Genomic DNA, 23,243 nt, shown 5'->3' on the forward strand with positions numbered 1-23,243 from the left:
TTTGTGAGTCACACAGCTTTATTTTATTCAAACGCCTTTCAAACCACAGCCACCCTGCTGAAAGTGTATCGAGAGCAAACTATTAGTGATGGGAAGTCAGGCTCCTTTTAGTGAGCCAGGTCATTTGGCTCAGCTCACCAAGAAGCGCCGGCTCTTTAGGCTCTCAAACGGCTCTTCATTTGACCACTTCTGCCTTTTATAATTCAGCCAAATTTAGCGCTGTTTTGACCTAGGATTAGTATGTGTGCATATATATCACTTAAATTATTCAACATAATTATGCTAAACCTTATAATTTCCAGAATACTATAATTTTACATGCTGCTTCGTTTCCGACTGTCACTCATCTTGTCTGCTATTCGCGCACAACACTCCTCTCTCTTTCTCTCCTCCTCTCCCTCCTGCTCTGTACCTGTAGAACGTCAGCGCACCGCCCACCCCCGTCCCTCCCTGCCTGATGGTATGATCCTTGTCTGTCATCACCTGATTGGTCGCACGGATGTCATTAACACAACATTCAATCACAGTCAGTGCATGGAGTGCCCGTGGCGCGGAGAAGATCATCCTATCATTCTACCTTGAATTATATAAAGAAAGAAAAAAAAAAAGAGCCAGCTCTTATCGTTCACTTAAAAGAGCCGGCTGTTTGAAGCGGCTCGTTCGTGACCGACACATCATTAATATCCAACATTATTCTAATTTAATTTGATTCAAAGCACATACTGTTTGTAGGCTGCTACATTAAAATATTGCAGTATATTACAGTTTTTCTCGATTGTTTACACACATTTTCTGAAAGCATGCCTCATACTCTCAGAACTCTACACACAAATCAAAAAACACACACACAATGGGCAAAACCCCTCAATTCTCCTGCAAAATGAAACTTTACATTCAAAACAATGGTATTTCTTCTCAAAATGGTATTTTGTTTTCAAATGACACACACAAACCATCATATGAATAGACATTTATAAGAACTAGTTGAACACTGATGTGCTCAATGTAAAACACTATGATGAATGGAAAACACTTCTTCTCCATTCATCATAATGACTTAGGCCTTTTTTTTGTTCAGTGTTACACTTACTAAAGACAGTACATACATAAGTGTGTTGTAAAATATTTTAGAATATTGTTTTTATACTCAGAACACACAAATACACGGTAACAAATATATTTTATTTTCCCCACAAAAACAATGTACACAGTGTACATCCCAACCAACACAAAGTTGCACATACAGTGGTCTACATACAAAACAACAGAAGAATTTACTGTATACAGTTACAGTAAAAAAAAAACGGAAAAAAAAACTATGCTGCATCCTCTCTTCTGTTTCGGTCTGGCCACAGCACCTCATCCACATCACAAGCAATGTTTGCCCTTTTATGCTAAAGCTCTGATTGCTAATTGTAACACTGTGTGACAGGTGTTTGCCCATGTGATGAGTCAGTGTGCATAGTAGGGCAATTGACTTTAGAATTTTGAATGACAGTGTGTTCCTTGTGAAAACGAGATTTTCTTCATGAAAATTGTGCCAAATGCAGAGAATTGTGTGTAGTGTTTTGAAAAAAGTGTGTTTTAGAACTTCAATTTGAGTGTAAAGCAGGAATTGTGCTTGTAGTTTAGCAGAATTGGTTCAGGGGGTTGGTGCATGAGTTACATGTTGTGGTCATTGTGTGTCAAGTACCAGTATTTGTGTGTAAACAATTGAGAAAAACTGTAAGCATATAAATAGAAATATATTAAAGTATAATTTATGATTCAAATGACCAGATTAACCGCTTTTATTTTGAAGGGCCACCCCACCACCGGAAGCTTTGTTCTGCACCTGAAACACGGAACTTGACTGGACGTCACCATGGTGATTGGCACTTCCTAGCAAACATCAATTATCTTGTATCTTGACTCAAAGGAGGTCAAGAGCAGAGAAACAAATGGCAACACCAAAAGCAGCTACTTCCAGAGTGAAGACGTCCAAAAGAGCTGACAAATCATCTCTGAACTATATGAACAGGTAATCTATCACAACACAACTCGTATTTTACACCTGCGTGACGTTCAACAGCTTCACAAACTGTAGCAAGTCAAGGCTTTACTGCCCTGTAGAAGTAAAAGGATTTATAGACAGCAAAACGCAATAAAAGCAGAGCAACAAATCAATACAGGTGGAAGAAGACACTTCACTACATGTTGAAATGAATCTGATTCTTTCCTCCCATTGAATGTAGGCAGTAAATACAGCAATGAAACACCTGGTCAGACAGCAGCAATCACACCATTGCTTTCACCTGTCTTTGTCTGTGATTTCTTATATAGCAAACAAGAGTGTAATGCTATTGAAGCAGATTAATAATCATATTTTGACCCCTCACTTTTCTCCTCTGTGTCTCAAATGTAAAACAGAAATAGGTACTTTAACCCATTGCCTTTGGTCGTGTCATAAATTACAGAAGTACTGGTCTGAAATATTATGGATTTAGAAATGAATCTTTGATTTTTAGGAACCCCAAGTACAAATATAATTACTGCAGCCAACAAAAAGGTTATATAACTTTCTTACATTTGCTGCTAGAAAAAATATATTACTACAGTGGATTAGTGATAAGAAACCCTCTGTCCAAGGCTGGCGTAAAGTCATATTTGAGATGGTCCCTTTGGAATATCTCACAAATATGCCAAAGTAGATCAGTTCCACAATATCTGGCAGCCCTATCTGAATTATATTGGACCTGATCTCTCCTCCATTATCTCACAAGTAGTCTCTTGAACATGAACTCATAAAAATCCTGGGACTTCTCTGCACTATGGATGATTTCCTATGACCTCCTATATACATTTTTTGATCTGAGCTGTACCAGTGTTTGTTTGTTTGTTGTTGTTTTTTTTTTTATCCTTATTGTGTTTGTGAAAATAAGAAAACCCAATAAACATATTATAAAAAAAAATCATATTTAGCAAGAATATTGTTGCACTGAAAGCACATTTTTAATTTTATATATTTATTTAGTTTTTAAGAACCCTGTGTCATAAGATCTGGAGATACATTGCACTATATTCATTTTTAACAGTCTCTTCTGCACTATATTCACTTTTTTAATAGTCGTGTATCACAGCTGTTACCCTGCACTATATTCAGTTTTAACAGTTTTCTTCATCTCCTTGTATTTTTATATCTGGTATATGTTTTGTACTTTGCACTACTAACTTTTTTACTGCCTTTTTACTAACATGTTTTGCACTGTGGAACTGTGATGCTGGAAACTTGAATTTCCCTCGGGATCAATAAGTTACTATCTATCTATCTATCTATCTATCTATCTATCTATCTCAATACACACAAATTACTCTCTCAAATTGGTCTCAGTCTACTGGAACATTATGTCTAAAGCAATCCAAACCTGACTCAATTGCCCTAAAAATGCATTGCACATTACTGTAAATATGTATTTTAGATCAGGGCTGAAACTATCAATGATTTCATTATTATTATTTTCTTCAGTTAATCAATTAACCTTCTATAAAACGTCAGGAAAAAGTGAAAAATACCTGTTTCCCTAAGCCAAAGGGTGAAGTGTTCAGATCGTTTGTTTTGTCCGACCAGCACTCTAAAACCAAGAGATCTTCAGTTTGCTATGACATAACAAAAAAAAGCAAATCGTCACATATGAGAAGCCGGTACCAGAGAATGCTTCGTATTTTTGACTTATAATTGAGTTAAAAATTGTAACTGATTAATTTTCTGTTGACCCCCTAATCGATTATTGGCTACTCGTTTCAGCTCTAGTTTATTCAGAGCAATTCTCTTTCCCTAAAATTAAGTTAAATCATAGGTGGCCTTGTGTGGAAATTTTAGATTTAATTTTAGACTTGATAGACACTGGTTTAAGATGAACACAGTGTTATCTTTATGCGACAATTTACTTGCAATATTGGGGATATGTGTCTTGTGATGCATGTCAACCAATCTCCTAGCAGTCATTTCTCTTTTCACACTTTTAGAAATGCCCAAAATGACTCAAACTAATATTTCTGTACATGTCCACAGCCAATTGAGTGATTTGAATTTTAAAGCTTTGATTAGACACCAAATGATTTATTCATTTTATGTCTCATTTCTGAAGTTGTTTCATCTGGTTGGTGTTTGATATGTAGTGAAATGCCAGTGATTGACCAGGCGGGTAATGTGAACATGAATATATTACTAACTCCAGAGATTGAATTGGATGGCACTGGCGTCATTAACCTGGACAGGTGCAATCAGATCAATATTTCTACATAGAACATCTTTTCACAACTCTTTCACAAGTCTTTTTTTTCAATACCCAAATATACTCATACCAAGAAAGATAAAAGATCTAACACTGGTGACTTGAGATGTGAGATTGAGTCTCACTCACTCTTTAATTCATCACTTCCTGCCGCTTGGGTCTTTTTCTGATGTCAAAATTTTATCCGAGCAAATGTGATGGATCTACTGGGTTTAACACCCTCTTCTGTTGTTTTGTGATTTAGGTGTATTTTCATATTAAAGTCTCATAACAGTGCTTCACAAAACAGTAAATCTTGAAGTCAATGTTGTGTTTGTTTTATACTAAATCTACTGAGTGAGAACACCGATACGGGTCATTTCATTTTGTTGCCAGAGGTGTATGATAAGATTGCCAAGTAGCCTGTCGAGAGCACATTTGTCTCATCCACCGCCGCCTCTAAAGAAGTGCATGTTGAACAAAAACACCGGTGACACTTCCTTGTAGTGATGTCTAATTACCTCTTTTCCACAGACTGCCATCTGAGATCCTGATTAAGATTCTGTCATACTTGGATGCCTCCGCTCTATTCACCATCAGCCACGTCAATAAGCTCTTCTATCAGCTCGCCAATGATAAGTAAGTACCAGCCAGGTCTTGTTAATGCAAAATACACAGTACATTAAATACATTTTAGGAATCCAATCCTACAGTGAACACCTTTTTGTCTTATTTTCTTGAAACAAGTTGTAAAATGCTGCAATCAAGGATTATTTTTATAAACAATCTGTTGATCATTTTCTCTACTAATTGTTTGGTCTAAAATATTTTTGAAAATAAACTGTTCATCACAGTTTCCCAGAGCCCAAGGTGACCAACAAGAGAAGTTGAAACCAGTGAATGTTTTTGGCATTTTTGTTTAAAACATGACATAAATGATGAAGTGGTTCTCAGAATTGTTGATTATTTTTTAAATAACTTCAATAAGGATCAGTTTGTCATTCATAAGTTGATAATTTTATAGATTTTATTTTTCTTGATTGTATTGTTGTGACCTTCATTATTCTTTCTTATTTCAAGAGAAGTACACACATTTCTGAAAAAAAAATCTTTAAAAAAAAGTCTACTTTACTGGAAATAAGTTGAAAAATACTTGGAGCATTGGCAGATTAGTTCACTTTTTCTTAATGAATAGCTTTCAGAACTCAGTTTAGACAGAAATGACTTGATTAGATGGAGATTTGTTTTTGCAAAGTGACAGCTTTCTTGTAGACAGGCAATCTGGCAACCTCGTTGTCCTTCACCACAAATTACTCACTTAAAGACGACGTTTTAGGTTGGCGTCCCACATGAATTGACGCCTGGGAAAATTAAGTAGAAACTGGGTTTTGTATATTATATACTGTGCAGAGACATCTGTTGTTTTGTCAGGCAGTTTTCATGTCCACCTCAAAACAGAAAACTTGTACATGACGTCTCATAAGGAAGAGTGGGATTAGGTATTAGTGACACCTAATGCTGTGTTGTTTCACTCCACAATGTTGTAAAGTTTGCTATCACGTATCAAAACTAGTAGTGATTTGTCTAAAACTGGCATGAGTAATGATACTAAGTCACTGTGTCTAAGTGACTAATGGGGACAACACATTTTGAAATTAGTCCAGTATTGAGGGAGAATGCTGCAGTCGCCAGCCGCTAAATGAGCTGTAATGTAATCCTATTGGGGCAACCTGGCGCCGTCAGTTTACATCCACTAAATGTGCTTGTTTTTGCCACGGACAGGATCAGATTCTTATCCTAAGTGTCTGACAACATTATGGAAAGGACCCTACAGAGAAATGAAACGTTTTTCTTACCTTCCGTTTCCTGTTTGTCATTGTGTCATGTGACTCGTTGCCGGAAGACAACGATGGAAACGTGAGTGAAAGTGGAGAGAGGAGTGCCACTGGACACCGGTGTTGTCAGAGTTTGTTGTGCTGGAGTACAGAAAGCGTAGCTTAGTGTTATCTAAAAGATTTTTAAAATGTCATTGCTAAATATTTAGATGATTTCAACAATGTAGATGCGACGCAAGGTTTCAGAACGAGGCTTTTCCAAGCGAGACACACAATAACAAACAGACCAGATCAAGCCAAAGGTAAGAAAAGCGTTTAATATCTCTAACAATCCGAGTTAGTCAGTGGCAGAAACAAGCACTTTTACTGGACATAAACTGACGGCGCCAGGTTGCCCCAATAGGATTACATTACAGCTCATTTAGCGGCTGGCGGCTGCAGCATTATCCCTCAATACTGGACCAATTTCAAAAGTGTTGTCCCCATTAGTCGCTTAGACACAAAAACATGGGAAAATAAAGTTATCCATTAACAGGAAGTTTATCAGAGTGCATATTTTTTATCAACCAATACACAAAGAACAGAACATTTGCATTGAAAAACAACACACCTGTAACACATTAGCGTATCAGACATATTTCATATAATTCAATCACTTGTCTATCAACCATTTTCGGTCGTTTTCACTGACAGTGACATTTCACCTTTCTGTACCTGTCAATTCCATCATTGCAGTGCTCTGTGGAACAAGCTATACATAGCAGAGTTGGGCAAGAATAAAAAAAAGCGGAAACCCAAGTGCATGGACGAGCTGCTGCTGAAGGTGGCCACAGTGGAGGTGCATGATCGGGCTGCGGGCTACTGGAAGTGGCTGCACTTCAAGACTGTAGCCATGTATGACAAGGACAAGTTGAAGAGTCATCTTAGAGTCATCAGCCGCCACACCGGGCTGCCCAACCAAACGGAGCGGGTCCTCAGGTAAGAGACGGAGAGAGGCGAACACCACTCAGATGGAGGCACCTGAGGTGTATGATTTGTTTAATGTACCAGCCGCTTGATTCCACTTACCAGACACTTGAGTAGCCTGGCAAGTGTTGTTTGTGAGTTAAGCTAATTGAGTGCTTACCATGTGTTTTCAAGTGTTTGAATCCCTTAGCTGCTGAGGTGAGAAAAGGGTCTCACTATTTCTCTGGGAGTCATTGTGTCTATTAGTTCTATATTTTTACAGTTTGCGGCTTTACTTTATTTCAGTTAAAAAGAAGGTGTGTTGATTTGTATACCATCTGCCATCTGTTTGGTATGTCTGGTTTGTTTTTACAATTGGAAGCGGCTCTGTGAGGTATCATGGGAACCCCTGCCCTGTCTGTGGTTAGCAAGCAGTATAACTTCGGAGATCCACCCTGTCAAGAAAGTTCAAGGGTAGAGACTAGAGGACAGTTCAAGCCGCCGGCTATCAAAAACAAAGCGTGGTTTGTTTTTCATATCGCACTTAATGACACTTTCTTATTAAAGGTGAGAAAGGAGGTCTGTGTCTGAGCGAGATGTCTGCTCAGGGGGATGCCATCACGCTGGAGGAAAGCTCCCTCATCGCGGTTTCTGCTGTGTTTTTATAACCTCTGATTAGAGGCTGTGCAGCACTCAATTTTGAGTTCCGTGGCAGTCGCTGTGGTACAGAGGGGAAGTAGAAATAATTGTGTTCCTTGCAGAGGCTGTCTGAATTGTTGAAATAAATTACTTAGCCCCCCCCCAACTCCTCATCCACAACACACACATTCATGCACACACACACCTTCCTCCTTCCCTTCCCGCCTCCCACCAACTCAGACAATTCCCTGTGGGGGGTTTGTCTGTTAGAGACTCTGAGGAGCATGCGATTTACCTTGGTAATAATCATTTCACAAGACATCACACACACAGACAATGCAGAGCGGAATCCCCTGGGTCATCCGGGGCCTCCTGGGCCGCTCCAGTTTTTAGCTTTGTTCCTCCACTTAATTGATATTGGATGGTGCCTCAGCGAGACACCGGCTGCATCACAGTAGGGGCAGCCCTGAATCACAGTTTAGACAGAATTGGATCAAGAGATTCATCACAACAGCTGCGCTTTCGTTTCGTTCGTTGCATATCATTTCATTAAGTAAGTCATGTGTGTATTAATCGAGTTATTTCCCCACTTAATTTCAGGTTTTCCCCCCACCGTACCACACTGCAATTGTACATGCTTTTATTGCAAAATATCTGTCATATCTTCTTTGCTATAATCCTGCAGTTGTGTTACTCTAGAAACTTGCACGTCACCTGGGAGCTGACGGTCTCCGATAAGTCGGGGCGCGAGGGCGCTCATGAGCCGAGCTGGTCCCAGTTCACGGGAACTTCTGTGACTCTGTGCTGGAGTGGAGAAGGCGGCTTGCCCGACTACGAGCAGATTTCCACCCTTCACCTCCACGGCGTCAGGAGGGTAGCCCTCAAATGCCCCGGCCTGAAGAAGTAAGACAGCCAGCGTCCATCTCTACTCTCTCTCTCTCTCTCTCTCTCTCTCTCTCTCTCTCTCTCTCTCTCTCTATGCCTCTGTTTCCTATTTTCTCTCAGTGAAACTTACTGTTTTCTTTGCTTGCTCTGTCAGACCCGGCTGGAGGTCCCTCATGGCGAAGTTAGACATGCAGGCCTTAACTGAAAGTGCGCAGGTCATCGGCCAGGACAGACTGGTTGAACTGAAGCTGCTGCAGCCCGGCGTCATCGTCGGTGTCTGGAGGGTAATTACTTCACAGGCAGCTATTACATTTCAAAATCATTATTCATTAGCTTTTAGTTGCTGAAAAATTCGGTCATTTTTACAACTTAAAAACACAAGAATTTAAGAGGAATTTTAGCGATGTTTCTCTTAGCAGGACCAGTGCTCCGTCGCCTTCATCATGTTCACCCTCCACTTCCACAGGCTGGTGGAAAGAAGCACCCAGGGATCTTCTGTTAGGTAGGCTGCACTTGAACAGGCTCACCTTTTTTATCCACATGCTTATATGGGCGTGCAGTATATCACTGTCAGACGGTTAGGGCTCAGATTCAAAGGATGCGATTCATTCGATGCCCCTGATATGACCCATCTATGATACACAGCAGGGAGAGATTTGAAGCGTCAGCATCACTGGCACCTGTATCTCACCACCACAGTGGATAATGTGACTGTAGCATATTTTTTATATATATAGGATGTTCTTCTTGTCATGTGTCAGCACCAGTTACACCTGTCATTTTTGTTTAATCACTCATTAGCAGACCTTAAAACACAGAGGGTAATTACTTTGAGAATTTGCTTTTGTAGTGTTTAGTTTGAATTAAAAACCAATGGGTTAGACCAGTGGTTGCCAGTACAAGGTTCAGCCACAATCAAAGGACCCAGGAAAGAAATGAAGTAGGTTAACAAATTAAAATGTTAACAAAACAATCTGTATTTTTCAGATTGTGCTGTCTTTCTTGTGAAATACTTTATACCGTCACCCCTTACACCTTGTTTCCACATATCTGTATACGTATGCGGGTCAACCGGAAGTTCATTCATTCCTATGGGAACCTCCGTGATCTGCGATGTGTTTGTGAAACTCCTCCTTCCGTGTTTTTGGTCCAAAATTTGCCTCGAGTACATTGAAAAATAACTTTTGTGGCAGATAATGGACAGACCGTATGCACCTATGCACTGTGTGTAGAATGAGCAAATTAATAAACTGATGAATGTAATGCAGCTCTATTTATTATTTTTTTCGTATAATGTTCGATGGCTTATTTAACAGTTTTTTAACTATTTTGATAAAAGACATATGAAACACTATATGCACTCTACGTTACACAGCTAGTATGCTACCAATGTTAGCTAAATATGCCGTCGAACTTCTTCACTTACAAAAAATGTAACGTTATGAATGTGACTCGTCTAGACTGGACGGCAGAAAACAGACAGTCACTCGTAGATATAAAAAACACTGTTTTATATCTATGTAGTAACTTATTTCCCATATCTGCTGTTTTCTATCCATCCGTAAAGAGATGCCTTTCCTTGCGTTGAACATTAGGGGGCGTGATTTGTGTACTATACAGATTTATGGATACAAAACAAAACTGTGGAAATGAGGCTTACTGCCTCTTAAAATAAAACAAATTAAATGAGGAGTTAGAAGTAGACATTATTTTAAAGGGTTGGCAAACCACTTGGCCAAACTATATAGTGTTCACATTTTATTTTCCATACATCTGAAAATGAAAAAATAATTCAAGTTATGTGATATTTAGTACTGGAGTTGCTGTATAGTCTTAAAGGTGCTTCACTGCTCATTCGAGAGGAGAGATAAAGCCTCAGCAAGACTACACAGCATTCTTGATACTGTCTGCTACACACTGCTATTGTGAGTCTTGAGCACAGTGAGTCTTGAGCATAGTGTGGACACAGCCCCCTCTCCTGGTTTCATGTGAGAACACACTGTTCCAGCACATCATGATTACAGTCCACAGAAGTAATAAACCTCTGAAATGCCTCCTTAATGAAATACCTTTTTCTTAATGTTCTCTTCACTCGCTAATCTTAGTTTCATTATTAACCTTTTTCTCTTTTCTTCCTCCAGCCCCTACGTGGTTCCAATCATCAAACCCCCTTTTGATGACACAGACCCTGACTACGGTCTCCATGGTTACCACCTACACATTGTTCTCCACGACACTGCATGCGAGATCGTGTCCGGAAGCTTCCCGCAGCTCTTCTGCAGGAGAAGTAATTTATTTATACTCATATTATTCACTAAGTCACACTGTCCACTGTGCTGTATGGGTCATTTAAGAACTCTAGTCTTTTCAATCAGAGTAGGTGTGATTCACATGTATGGTAACTTTTAGAGGAATACAGAGCAAGGTTAATGTTATCAGTTTGCTTTTTTTTATGTTGTTTTTATTTCTCATACTACATATTGTTGTTATGCCTCTGTAGCCAAAAGTCCAATACAGACAGACTCCAAAAAAGCCTCTTTTCTCAGGCCATCTACATCCTCATCCTTGTGAAGCTGCACATTGTCCTCTGCCTTTGCACCACACTGTACGTTTGCATATTTGCACCTCAGCATGTACTGTACAATATTTTATTGTATAGTTCGTCTTTCAACTGTGACATACTGTATGTATGTTTTTCCATTTTTATATACAAATTAAGGCTATCACAATATCAGATTTTCACTACACGATTATCGTGACCAAAAGAATTCATGATAACGATATTATTGCGATATCTATAGAAAATAATAAAAAAAAGAATACTGCTATCATTTAAATTCATCTTTAACTTAGTTTATTGTGCGTTTTGTCTCTTTTTGGCAAATTAATTACACTCAGAATACGAGTAGGGAGGTAGAGAGAGAGTCTGTAACCATAACCGTATATATAAAATGACATAAGAGGTGCTGGATTATTTACACAATATTGTCATAGGTGTATTATTTACATGATATCAAGTATTTAATTTTGAAATATCACGGTTATCGCCAATACCTGTATATTGCCACACCAAATGACACTAATACAAATACACACATTGCACAGCCCACCAACACGCCAGGTCAATACACGCTTTAGCATTTTACATCACATATATTTATTTATTTTGTATCTTAAAATCTTTATCTTTTTCTATTTCTATTTCTATTTCTATTTCTCTTATTCAAATAAAACCTTTGAAATTTTCGATAACCTTTATTAGCTATTTTCACTAAGAAATTAATTGTATATGAAGATTATTTATATAGCTCATAGATTGAAATCCAGGTAACATCACAATCTTCCTAATGTGTTTGCCATGTTTTTGAAATGACTAAACGTATTATTTTGATGCTTTCAGCCTTAACTAATCGTGACCTAACACTATAATGCTACTTATTATAATGTTAGACTTACTTGCCATGTGTTGTTGTCTTTGACCAGCTCATATCAGTGACGGCCTAATCCAGCTGACTGCCATTAGCAGGACGACCTCATCGCAGCAGACACCTCTATCTGGCAGCATCACGCTGCCCTGGAGGTGTGAGGCCCTGCAGGGCAGCGTGAAGGTACAACATGTGCTGTGTGCTCTGTTTTCACTATGTGTTATACAAAGACAACATCTTAAGTATGTTACTGACAAATGGTAAAAAGAATTGCTAATGAGACCACATAGTAGTTTTATTGTAATGTTCACAGATCTAATAAGAAGTTAATTTCAGAATCATTCCCTCTGATCTCCGGGCTAAGGAGAATAATGTTTATTTCTCATTTTATCATGCATTTTTTACAGTTTTTTTTTAGTCCTAGCATTATGAGGATGCATATTTTTAAGAAGTATACATACTTAATGGAACCCCACTGAAATCACAACAATGATAGTGCAGAAAAGAGGTCTTGACAATTGCTCATTCCTTGCCAGAATTGCTGCATCATGAATCTGACGCTACTGGACGAATTCAGGAAACCCTTCTGGTGTGTCGGCTCTCCTGTTTCCATGGAGCCACAGAAGACGCCCGTCTCCTATGACTACGACGGTGAGCACTTCCTGATCCACTATCAGGACTCAGACGGTCAGCTGGAGATGGAACTTGTATGGATGAAGGAACAGAAGCAGTTTGTTCTTATCAGTTTAGTCGTCTATGTGACGGTTGGCAAAGTCAACCAGCACTTCAGTCGAGATTACTGAACCTGTCTGCGGTATTTTTTGCAAGTTTTAAGGGTTTTAATCACAGTTTGATACTGTGACTATGCTTTTTAATATTTCAATTAAACATATTATATCTGTATATGATTGGCTGATATTATATTATATCATAATAGATATTATAATAGAGTGTGCCACCAGAATAAATTGACACTTTTAATTATATTTTTAAACTTAATTGATACTTTTAAAACAGCAATTTATTTAGTGATATCTTGTATAAACAGAAAATATCGCAGTTCAAAAACTTACTTGCCGCAGTGATAATGCGTTTTCATTATTTTGTCTTTAAATGCTTAATAAATTAATACATTTTTAAATGGATTTACGAAATAATTCATGATCTCCTTTGACATTTTACTTACCAGTAACTTTTTAATTTCATTTTACAAATGTGTCCTCCTGCTGTACTTAATAATAATACCAAAGTTTATTTGTTTTTACAGTTTTGATGAATGGATTATTAACTATTAAAAGAGAGACGAATCGGATACAAAGATTAATTGCAACATTTAATTACCACTTTGTAATATAATTAAAAAGACTATTAATTAAATTAATGATTTATGAATCAGATTCAGCTTTATTGGCCAAATATGTGCACATCATGTGCATATCACTTTTTACATCATACAGATAGAAGAACGGGATTGAAATATTAATAGGGACATTTAATTACCACTTTGTAATGTAATTAATAAGTTATTTTTGTATTTAAATCAAATGAATAATTTATTTATCAGAATCAGCTTTATTGGCCAAGTATGTGCGTACATACAAGGAATTAGATTCGGTTTTAAGTTGCTCTGAACGTACTTAAACACAGAAAGTCTTTTGTTGCAATTGAAGACACATATTTTCATATCCATGCAGTGCATTGACATGCAGCTATGAACAGTAGTTACTGTAAAACATCTGAAAGTAGACAACCAATCTGTTGGATTTTAAAATCAGAAGCATACTCATGCAGATGTGGATCTTTATCAAGGTGACAACAGAGTAGACCTTCTTTACATATTCAATGTGAATTCTGCTAGGGGGTAATCTATTCTCTACTCTATATTTAAATGGAAACCTAAGCTTAGAGGTGAGCCAGGTCATTGCAGTCATTTTGCCCAGCCTTATACTGTATTACACCGCTCCACTATGACTCAAAAATCAGCTTTACATGTACTGTAAGAGGATATTTTACTCAGGGCACAGAATCTGATGCTCCATTTACATTGAGTCACTTTGAGTCACTGCACGGATGCTTTTGGAAATTTGGCCCACAACAGCTGAAGGAGACTCCATAGTATCTTTGTCATCCTCCCTCATAGCTGCTTTCATCACTTTAGCAGATCCCTTTTAACTTAAAGTATTCACATTACTGATAAATCAATCTTATTAGAGTTCTATCTTTCATGTATTTGGTGTATTTTCCAATTTCCTTTGTTCATATTTTTTTAAAACCAGTGTTCACAACCCTGAACAGGCACTAATAGCTTTAAAGCATCTTCCCTTTAATTAACACTTTTAACTTTTAACTCTTGAGTATTCTTATTTTTTTCGGAAATTTGCTAAATTAGGGCATGCTTTACATTTATAAATGGAATGAAAGTTTTGCTGCTTTCGTAAGATTCACGCAAATCGAGTTTAGTTATCTCGTATCGTGGCATTTATACCTGGACACCCGCATCACCTCAATTGCATTGTCAGCCATTATGCAATCACTTTTAGATGAAAATTGAGTTTAATGTCCACACCCTGGGCAAGTCTGGCAACGGCGAAAGAATTAGTGCGGGAGCAATTGTTGGAAACAGTTGCTGTGTGCGCTGCTGATGGGGCCAGCACTGCTGATGGCAATAAAATATCTCTAGGTAATAGGATTTCAGAGGCTTCCCTTCCGTTTTTCTCTGCGAGGGTCATCATCACCTTGAAAAGATGCTTATTTTTCCAAACACATCACCAACTGCATTGGCACTAGATCCAAAATTGTTTGCCAGAGGGGGGAAAAAAAGAAGAGGGGCAACAGTATGTGTGATGAATTGTTTTTTTTTGTCACAAGCTTCACAATTGAATTGAGACAAAAACTGTGATGGGGGAGAGAGAGAGAGAGAGACACTGTCTGAATCACAAGGACTCCAACATTTTACATGCTCTCCAGCTGCATACATGTCAAGGCTGCTGAATGGCTATATGGATGAGAGCCCATATACATTGGATTGCTGACTTGGAGACTTAATGCGCTGACAAATTATATGAAATTGGCCATTACTGGGTCTGGATGGTGTGTGCTATATGTGACTTTCAGGTTACAAGTGTATTACAACACCTTTCCATCACGGTGTGACCTTCATACTAGTGTTTGCTGTGTGTTGCAAACTGCCAATCCGTCATTCTTCATTTTATTCGAAAAACCAGGAGTCAAGGGTATTGTGGGAAAGTTAATGGAATCTCAAGAACATGAGGCCACTTATTCAAAGGTTTGAGTCTGAGTAATGGTATATGGGAGGCAAGGACTATGGTCCCTTGACAGAAAGCACAGTATTCTGTCTCTGGTGTTGCAGAATCAATTCATACAAGCATGCAAATGTACATTTATTTGTAGTTTAATATAGGCAGTTCTCCAGTAGATGGCTCTCTTTAGTAAACAATGGGAGAATCCTTAAACAGCACTGTGGGTTACATGTTCTCCATCCTTTCAGTCTGTCCAAAGATAAGTGTAGAGGAATATATAACAATGTTTTTATGATCAGCATAGTATTAATGTTTTTTTCTGTGGATCATTTCTGCACTATGCAGGTTATACTCTCTTTATCTTCCTCATGTTTTCTCCTTTCTTTTTCTGCCCCTTTTTGCAAAGCAATCGCGAGCCTGTAACGTTAATCAAAACTTAAAAGACTTTAACACCAAATAACGATTAAGAAAGGACCCACAGCTAAACCACTGAATGGATACATTTAGTGACATAGAGCTTCATTAAACTCATCTTTCTTAGTTTCCTCACAGGCTAATCTTGGAAGAAAATTGCTTCCATTTTTAGCCTTTTAATTCTCTCCCTTGTGAGTGACCAGCTGGGTCCGCGAACTATTCAGCCTCGGAAGCCAATGACACAGTGCTCTTTATTTAGTCCTCTCATTGGAGGGAAAACAGTGGACTAATGAAATGCACCAGGAGAGTGCTTGATTATGTGTGTGTGTGTGTGTGTGTGCGCACAATCAAAATTGCATGCTATTTTGACCTTCCAAACTGATTGTCTTAAAGAATATTAGAGCTCATTTTACATCTCCCAAAAGACTGGGAGATAATCATGGTGTTGCTCCACACTGATGCGTGCAAAGCTTTAACAATTCCTAACCCCTAACACGCCACATTTATCACCCCGTTGGGTGAGTACCCTTTAGGCTAGAGAAGTTAATTATGCTTGTAATGATCCGAAAAACATCAACAGCCCTAAACACCTTTGCCAAAAAACACACATTAGAAACGGCATTAAGTAGGAAAATGTGTTCCGTTGATGCCACAAAATAACAGATGGTCGGGCATTTACATTGCTGGAACTAAACCCAGCTACAGCACCATTGACCAGCAGTAACCCTCCTCTCTGTTATTCACCTTTTTTTCACTTTCTTCCACTCTTTTGATCCCGGTAGGGATGTGGAACCGCTGGGGAAAGCTTCGAGTGGTGACAGTATTATGAAAGGCTCATGATGCCCAGTAAGATCCCCACTTTATTGTCCCCCCTTTAAGTGGTGCATCACGGCCAGACGGGCGTGGAGAAATCCATTTATATCAAAGCTGCAGCTCGTCCTGTGGCTGCAAGAGCTCAATGAGCAATATGACTAGGGTGCCATTCCTGCTGCATGGTCCTCAGTCTGCAATGACAGACAGTAGAACGCATGTACTATTCCTGCATGTTCCTGAAGTCCAGGTAGTGATGATCATCTGTGGTAATTCTAGTAGAGGTATTCATTAACAATTAACTAAGTACACTTACTTACGTGTGCTTTACTTTAGTATTTCATATTTTCTATTCCTCTACATTTCAGAGGGAAATATTGTACATTTTACTTGCATTTATCTGACAGCTTTACTTACAGATTTAGATTTAATATACAAAACCTACAATCAACAACTCAAATATGATGCATTTTATAGATTAGACTACCCAAGACTATATAAAGTAGCTCCACCTTGACCAGCTACAACATTAAAATGCTACTACATGGTATTGCATACATAATATAAACCCAATAATATCATAAATAATAGTAAACTACCCCAGAAGGGCCAATTCTGGATTATACGTGCCTTTAATTTACTTTAAGTACATTCTACTGATAATATGTCTCTACTTAAAGTCCCCCTCCACTCAAAAAAAGTGTAAATTGTGTATATTACACTGTGGTATTACTACTTTATCTTTATATAAAGGATTTGGCACGTTAAAGAAAATACAAATTGCTAAACTTACAAGTGAATTGACCCCTCTGATTTGCCACATTACAGTCCATTTATTTGAAAGCCGTTGGATTACAGTCCCGGACATTCAGTCCTGAACTATGTCTGCTCCCCCGGGTCTCCATGTCCTTTTACTCTTCCGTACATTATCTATAATTTTGGGTAACTGTTGGGTGAACGTTCATCGTGTCATAAAATATATTACCCGCCACTATTTCTCTCTAACTCCCTCACACAGGTTACTCAGCGTGTGTGCCAGAGAATGAGAGGGGTGGCATGAGTCAGCACATTATGCAGTACACTGTAGAAGCACTTTCCGCAATTTCACACGGATCAGTAGTTTGTATTACCCTCGCAGTAACATCCTGTGGCTGTCTGGTCTCAGAGCAGATGTTTGGTAGGCAGGTACAGTCCAAACTGCTCTCTGATCCTGCTGCAGTTGAATGTGGGTTCAAAAAGGGTTGCCTGGTTATCTAAGCTGAATTTTAAAGGAAATGTTTGACATTTTGGGAAATAAACTTGTTTATTTTTGTGCAGCTTGATACCTTTGAGCAATCAGCTTAGCATGAACACTGGAAACAGGGGAAACAGCTAGCCTGGCTCTGTCTAAAGGTCACAAAATCCACCTACCAGCACATCTAAAGCTAATAACCTGATATATGTTTGATTAATCTGTGCAAAAAACGACGTTTAAAGGTGCAGCGCGTACAGTAAGATCAACAACATCTAGCGGTGAGGTTGCATATTGCAGATAAATGGTTCATTCTAACGTAACGACAGCACAACAATTCTTATTTTCAGGTGATTATACACTAAAGAAAACATACTTATTAATATTATATTCCTTCCCAGCCAATTTCCTGTGATTTTGTTTGAATTCACAACGTTAACCACGTGTTTACTGCGACCGTAGTGGAGCGTCATAGTTTGGCGCTTAGGGATACCCAGTGCGTTAGAGAGTGACGCCAAGGGGTTCTGACCAAACGTCCGTATGTAACGAGTTGGGAATGAGAACGGGTTGATTTACTTTACAATGGCATCAACCTTCTCCTCTAACTATCGCCAAAAAAAGTATTTCCCCAAAAGTCGGATGTATTTATAAATAAATATATGCAGTATATATCTACCTGCTATATCTAACTAGCTTTCTGTTATTGTAAACATTATCATGACATCATTGTGGCATTAAGCAAAAAACAAACATGTTTTCTTTCTAACTAAAGCAAATGTCAAATCCAACCCATTTTGTGGGATGCAAAAATCAGGCATGCTTCACAGAAAACAGCCCGGGCTCTGCTTGTATAGAGTTCCTGGAACAATTGGTTTTCGTGCAAAGGTCTTTGCCTGAGGCTAACTCTATTGATCTGATCCACTATTAAGAGGGATTGACGTAGAGAGAGAGAGAGAGAGAGAGAGAGAACCAAAAAACAGAGAGAAACACAGAGGCAGCATTTTGAGACCCACAAAGAAAGCCTCCCTCGTTATGTGCGAACTGGTACACTGATGTTTTCATGTATTTAAACACCTTAAACACCAAACACCTGCAGTTGTGATGGCAAATCTAGTGTTGTGTTGCATGTGGAGTGTCAGTGATGTTTCTGGTCAATTACACCAAACCAGGCGCTGTTCACTGCATCTGTAAACTCTCTCTACAAGGCTGTGAGTTATTGAAAACCCAGATGTTAGTTGTATCTGTGTCATAGCAGTGTGTTGTTGAGACTTTTGACACCGGGAAACTCCGAGGGTACCATTAGTCATCGCTTGTGTCTGACTTGTTACTGTGAAGCGCCACATTGAGTTCTTCACTGCCGGCTTACGGCTCTGACTGAAATGAAAATTTAAACAGAGGCTGCTTGTGGTCATAAGAGGTCACTGCTGAAGATCTGTGTGGCTGTAGTGTTGCTTGGAGAAACCAGGAATGCTGTATCACTGCACGCCACTCGAGTGTCACATTGAAGAACTACATTAAAACTCGGGCTGTCAAAGTTAACACGTTAACGCAACCATGTCATAGTAGCTTGTTACAAAGGAGGCTAAATAACACTCCAAACTTACACTAAATTTTGGTAGATAAAAAAATAATTGCAACTAATTTGTGATTAATTGCAATTATCATTGTTGCGAATAAATATTTTAATCAATTGACAGCCCTAATTAAAGCATACATGTAAACACACACCTACAGTATGTCTACCTGCATACCACAATCCAGATTTACCCATGGGAGCTTCTCCTACTACTTTTATTATTACATGCATATTCAACGGAGCCAGCGGCTTTCTGGTACGGTATGATTGCCTTTTAATCACATCTCTGTTGTGGGGCCACCTGTGTGTGACACCCATTAAAGATGATTGCAGCTACTGTGGCTGGGATAACATTTCCACATACTTGCACCTGTCGCAAAAGCAAATTAAGACGGATATGCGGGCAATCTGCCACACTGATACTCGGGCCTTCCCTCGGAGACCTGCCAAATCCTCCGAATGTCGCTGAGTCACAACATTTTGATTCAGTTTAACTACTGTACCCCACAGGCTTCAGGCTTTCATCACTGCTCCATTGTACAGTATGAAATACTGTATAGCAGTTATAGTATGCACCATAATATTTCTTATCCGCTGTTGGTGCTCTATGTATTTTCTTTTACTGATTCTCTCGGCACCTGTCCTCATGTTTTATGTTGCTGCAAGGATGTGGCTTTATGATGCATATTAAATTGATGAGATTCACCTCTGCTGTTACTATGGCAATGACCCTTGACTGCGTATTTCTGACCCCACTGGCCATTGGCTGTTGCACAACAACGCAGGGGGAAAAGTGCACAGCTGCTGTTCTCTTACATAAAAACAAAAAAGAAACAGGGGATAAAGTGCTGTACATTATGCTCATCAGTAAGATGAGAAAGATGCTAAGTCAGCTTTCAGCCATGCTTGTCGGTCTGTCAGTCTACCACCCTGGTCCAGACTGAAATATCTCAACAAAAATCAGATGCCATTGTTGTACATTCATGGTCCTCAGAGGATAAAGCCGACTGACTTTGGTCCTCTAGTGCCACTGTGAGTTTTTGGTTTTTAGTGAAGTATCTCAACTCTTTGATGGAGTTCCTTGGAATTTTTTGCAGGTATCCATGGTTCCCAGAGGACAAAGCCACAAACAGCGTGGTTTTTATGTGAAATATCTAAACAACTGTTGGATGGATTGGCACGAAACTTGGTTCAGACATTCATGTCCCCCTCGGAATGAATAAAAACTGAACCCTTAACTTTTCATCTGGTGTCATCTTCAGGACAATTTTTTTTATTTGTCCAAAGCTTTGGTTTATGACCAAATATCTGCAAGACTAATGCTATTTACATCAGCTTCAGGTGTACTTTGTGTTTTGTGCTATTATGCTAAACTGGTAAACATTATAACATCTCAACATCACCACGTTAGAATTGTCTTTTTGAGCATGTTAGTGTGCTGACATCTGACTATAAAGCAAGGAATTTCTGTCTGTCTGTCCCTCTGTGTGTTGTTCGCATATCTCAAGAAGCGCTCATCCGTTCTACGTCACACTGCAGTGTCGAATATGTTGGAATTTTGCCAGATGTTGGCGCTATAACAACAAACTATGTTTTAGCCTGTAACTTTTGAATCTTAAATCTCAGAAACTAAATTATTTTCCCCTGGATTTTGTCGGTCCAGACGAATCCATCTATGTAAGCCACACCCATTTTCGTCTAGACAGATTTTCTGTAATTTTGAATTTTTTCCAAATCTGTTTTTTTGCTATTCTTCCTACAAATGTTGTACCATTTGGCCGATAGGTGGTGCTGTAGCGGCATCATCTAACTATAAAGGAAGTATTCTCTGTCTGTCTATGTATGTATGACTGTTCTTTGCATATCTCGAAGACCGTTCATACAATCAACTTCACACTTGGCGGGTACAAGCAGACAACGCTGCAAGCAGAACTTCTGTGGGGCCAAGCAATCGGCCCGTTCCAGTCAGGTGCTGCACTAGTTTAGCTCAAAAGCACCATAGTGCTTTAGTACAGCCTCACAGAACTGCTAGCATGGCTGTGGACTTGTTATGTGAAAGAAGGATCAAACCAATTGTGCAACATGTGAGGAAGCAATGTCAGCAGTATTTCAGTGTGTAGTTAGCATCTGATCAGATTAATTCAGTCCTGACATGCACTCCACCAAAGTGGCATGAATGTGAAAGGTCAAGCATTGCGCACCTCGCTTCGTTAAGCTGTCATCTTAATCAAATGCAATTCCTGTCCTCACTCAACCACTCCATGATTGAATGTGTAAAATCCGCGCAGGCTTGATGAATGTTATTTTCCCGCAGCAACAATCGACGAGGCGCCGCGTTAAATAATGACCAACGCATCTGACTAATGAGTGCAGTTAGTAGCGGTTGAGGTGCAAGCTTTCTGTTTCGCTCTCTTTACTTACTTTGTGTGGTGAGAGATATCCATTCGCCGGCATGATGATGATTGATACTATTGGGTCCCAACTTTTCCGCTGGAGTCTCCACGCTTTTGTGATCACTCACCTCTGGTATTAGTAAGATGAATGGTCTTTCCTTGACTAGAGCCGGAGAGGTAATTTTCTCTTGTGCTCACGTGAAAGCAATTGTTGGAAAAAAAAAAAATATAACACTGAGGAAATGCAGCTTAATAGTGATTGCTGGAAATGGTAGGGATCATTTTTCATGTTTGCTTTAAACATCCCCTACAGCTCACGAAGCTGCGTGTGAGAGACTGTGATTAAAGATAAAGCCTCTTAGCTTAATGCAGAGTAAATCATGGGCATTAAAGGGAAAAAAAACAAACATTGGAACTGCCTAAAAATAACCTTTAACAGTATTTGACATAGTATTTTCTCAAGGTCTTTAATTGTCAGTGTCTTGTGGCTATATACTGAAAGTGATACACCAGTGAACCCTAGAGAAAAAGGAAGAAATAGAGAGTGGCCACAAGACGGCACTGAAGCACCTCGTGTGACTCCCTCACCCTTTTCTATCTTACAGAGAACAGCCATGGCAAGTAACATCTTTTCTTGTGTTCTATTATTTTTTTTTAATTTATAGTGTATCCACTGTGTATTTTCTGAAAAAAAATACCACATAGAAAATAACCATTCACCTTAATCCAAGAACTGGTAGTTATTAAAGTCATTTCTGAGGATTGTACAGGTCATAACCCAACTCTTCTGGCAGATATGCAAACAATCTATTTTTCTAGGTCTATATGAAAGTTTGCTTGATAATCGCTTTTGTTGTTTCCCCTTTAAAGCCTCTTTTGAGCGGTCACGCTCAATAAAACCACCCCGATATTGAACCGGCGCTTGAGTCGAACACTAAAAACAGCAGTCCTGTCTTTGGGTAAATTGCTTTGCTTGCCAGGCAACTTTGGGCCAGAGCAAGACAATAATGATTTACAGTGATTCTACTCCGATTTTTTTGTTATTTGCAAATAAATCTCAACTTAATGCGTTTTCATTCCGGCATCTGCCAAATGCTCTTTTCTGTTTGATGTAGCAGCAGACATCAAGTGAAGAGTCAGGCTGTTGTTCTGACATTGTGCATGTCAAAATGCAGATTTGGGGAATAACACTGGTTAATGTATTGTTTTAATCATACCATAACACCTTACACAATGAATTTGTCAAATATTGCGTGCACAAACTCCAAGAAGGCAGAACAAGGAATTAATTAAGACAACAAACACTGCTGCAAGAATTCATCTGAGAATGCAACCATGCTGTAGAGTATAAGGAGCTCATCTTATGGTTCGTTGTCCAAGTATATAGTCAGATAACGTCAACGTCAGTGTTCGGAAACATTAAGAGTGCACTAGTGTACTGTTTACTCATCCAAAAACATCGTCAAATGGGTGGAGCATGACGTTCAGTAGAGGAGAAACGCCCGAAATAGATCTGCCCAAGGAGTAAGAACCACTTTAGGTGACTGTATTTCATGTCTGATGTCCGGGGTGTGATG

General features: G+C 38.9%; 1 protein-coding gene across 1 annotated transcript; it reads left to right on the top strand.

The window, feature by feature from the left end:
- Positions 1 to 589: 589 nt before the first annotated feature.
- Positions 590 to 13,139, top strand: fbxo15 (F-box protein 15). The gene is made up of 10 exons (XM_037757446.1): positions 590 to 724; positions 1,802 to 2,020; positions 4,788 to 4,892; positions 6,824 to 7,066; positions 8,372 to 8,575; positions 8,712 to 8,841; positions 8,977 to 9,059; positions 10,699 to 10,844; positions 12,041 to 12,165; positions 12,519 to 13,139. Exons 2-10 carry the CDS (start codon positions 1,941 to 1,943, stop codon positions 12,783 to 12,785), a joined length of 1,383 nt encoding a protein of 460 aa, XP_037613374.1. The 5' UTR covers positions 590 to 724; positions 1,802 to 1,940; the 3' UTR covers positions 12,786 to 13,139.
- Positions 13,140 to 23,243: the final 10,104 nt, after the last annotated feature.

This window comes from Sebastes umbrosus, chromosome 21 (assembly GCF_015220745.1).
Source record: "Sebastes umbrosus isolate fSebUmb1 chromosome 21, fSebUmb1.pri, whole genome shotgun sequence".
Lineage (NCBI taxonomy): Eukaryota > Metazoa > Chordata > Actinopteri > Perciformes > Sebastidae > Sebastes > Sebastes umbrosus.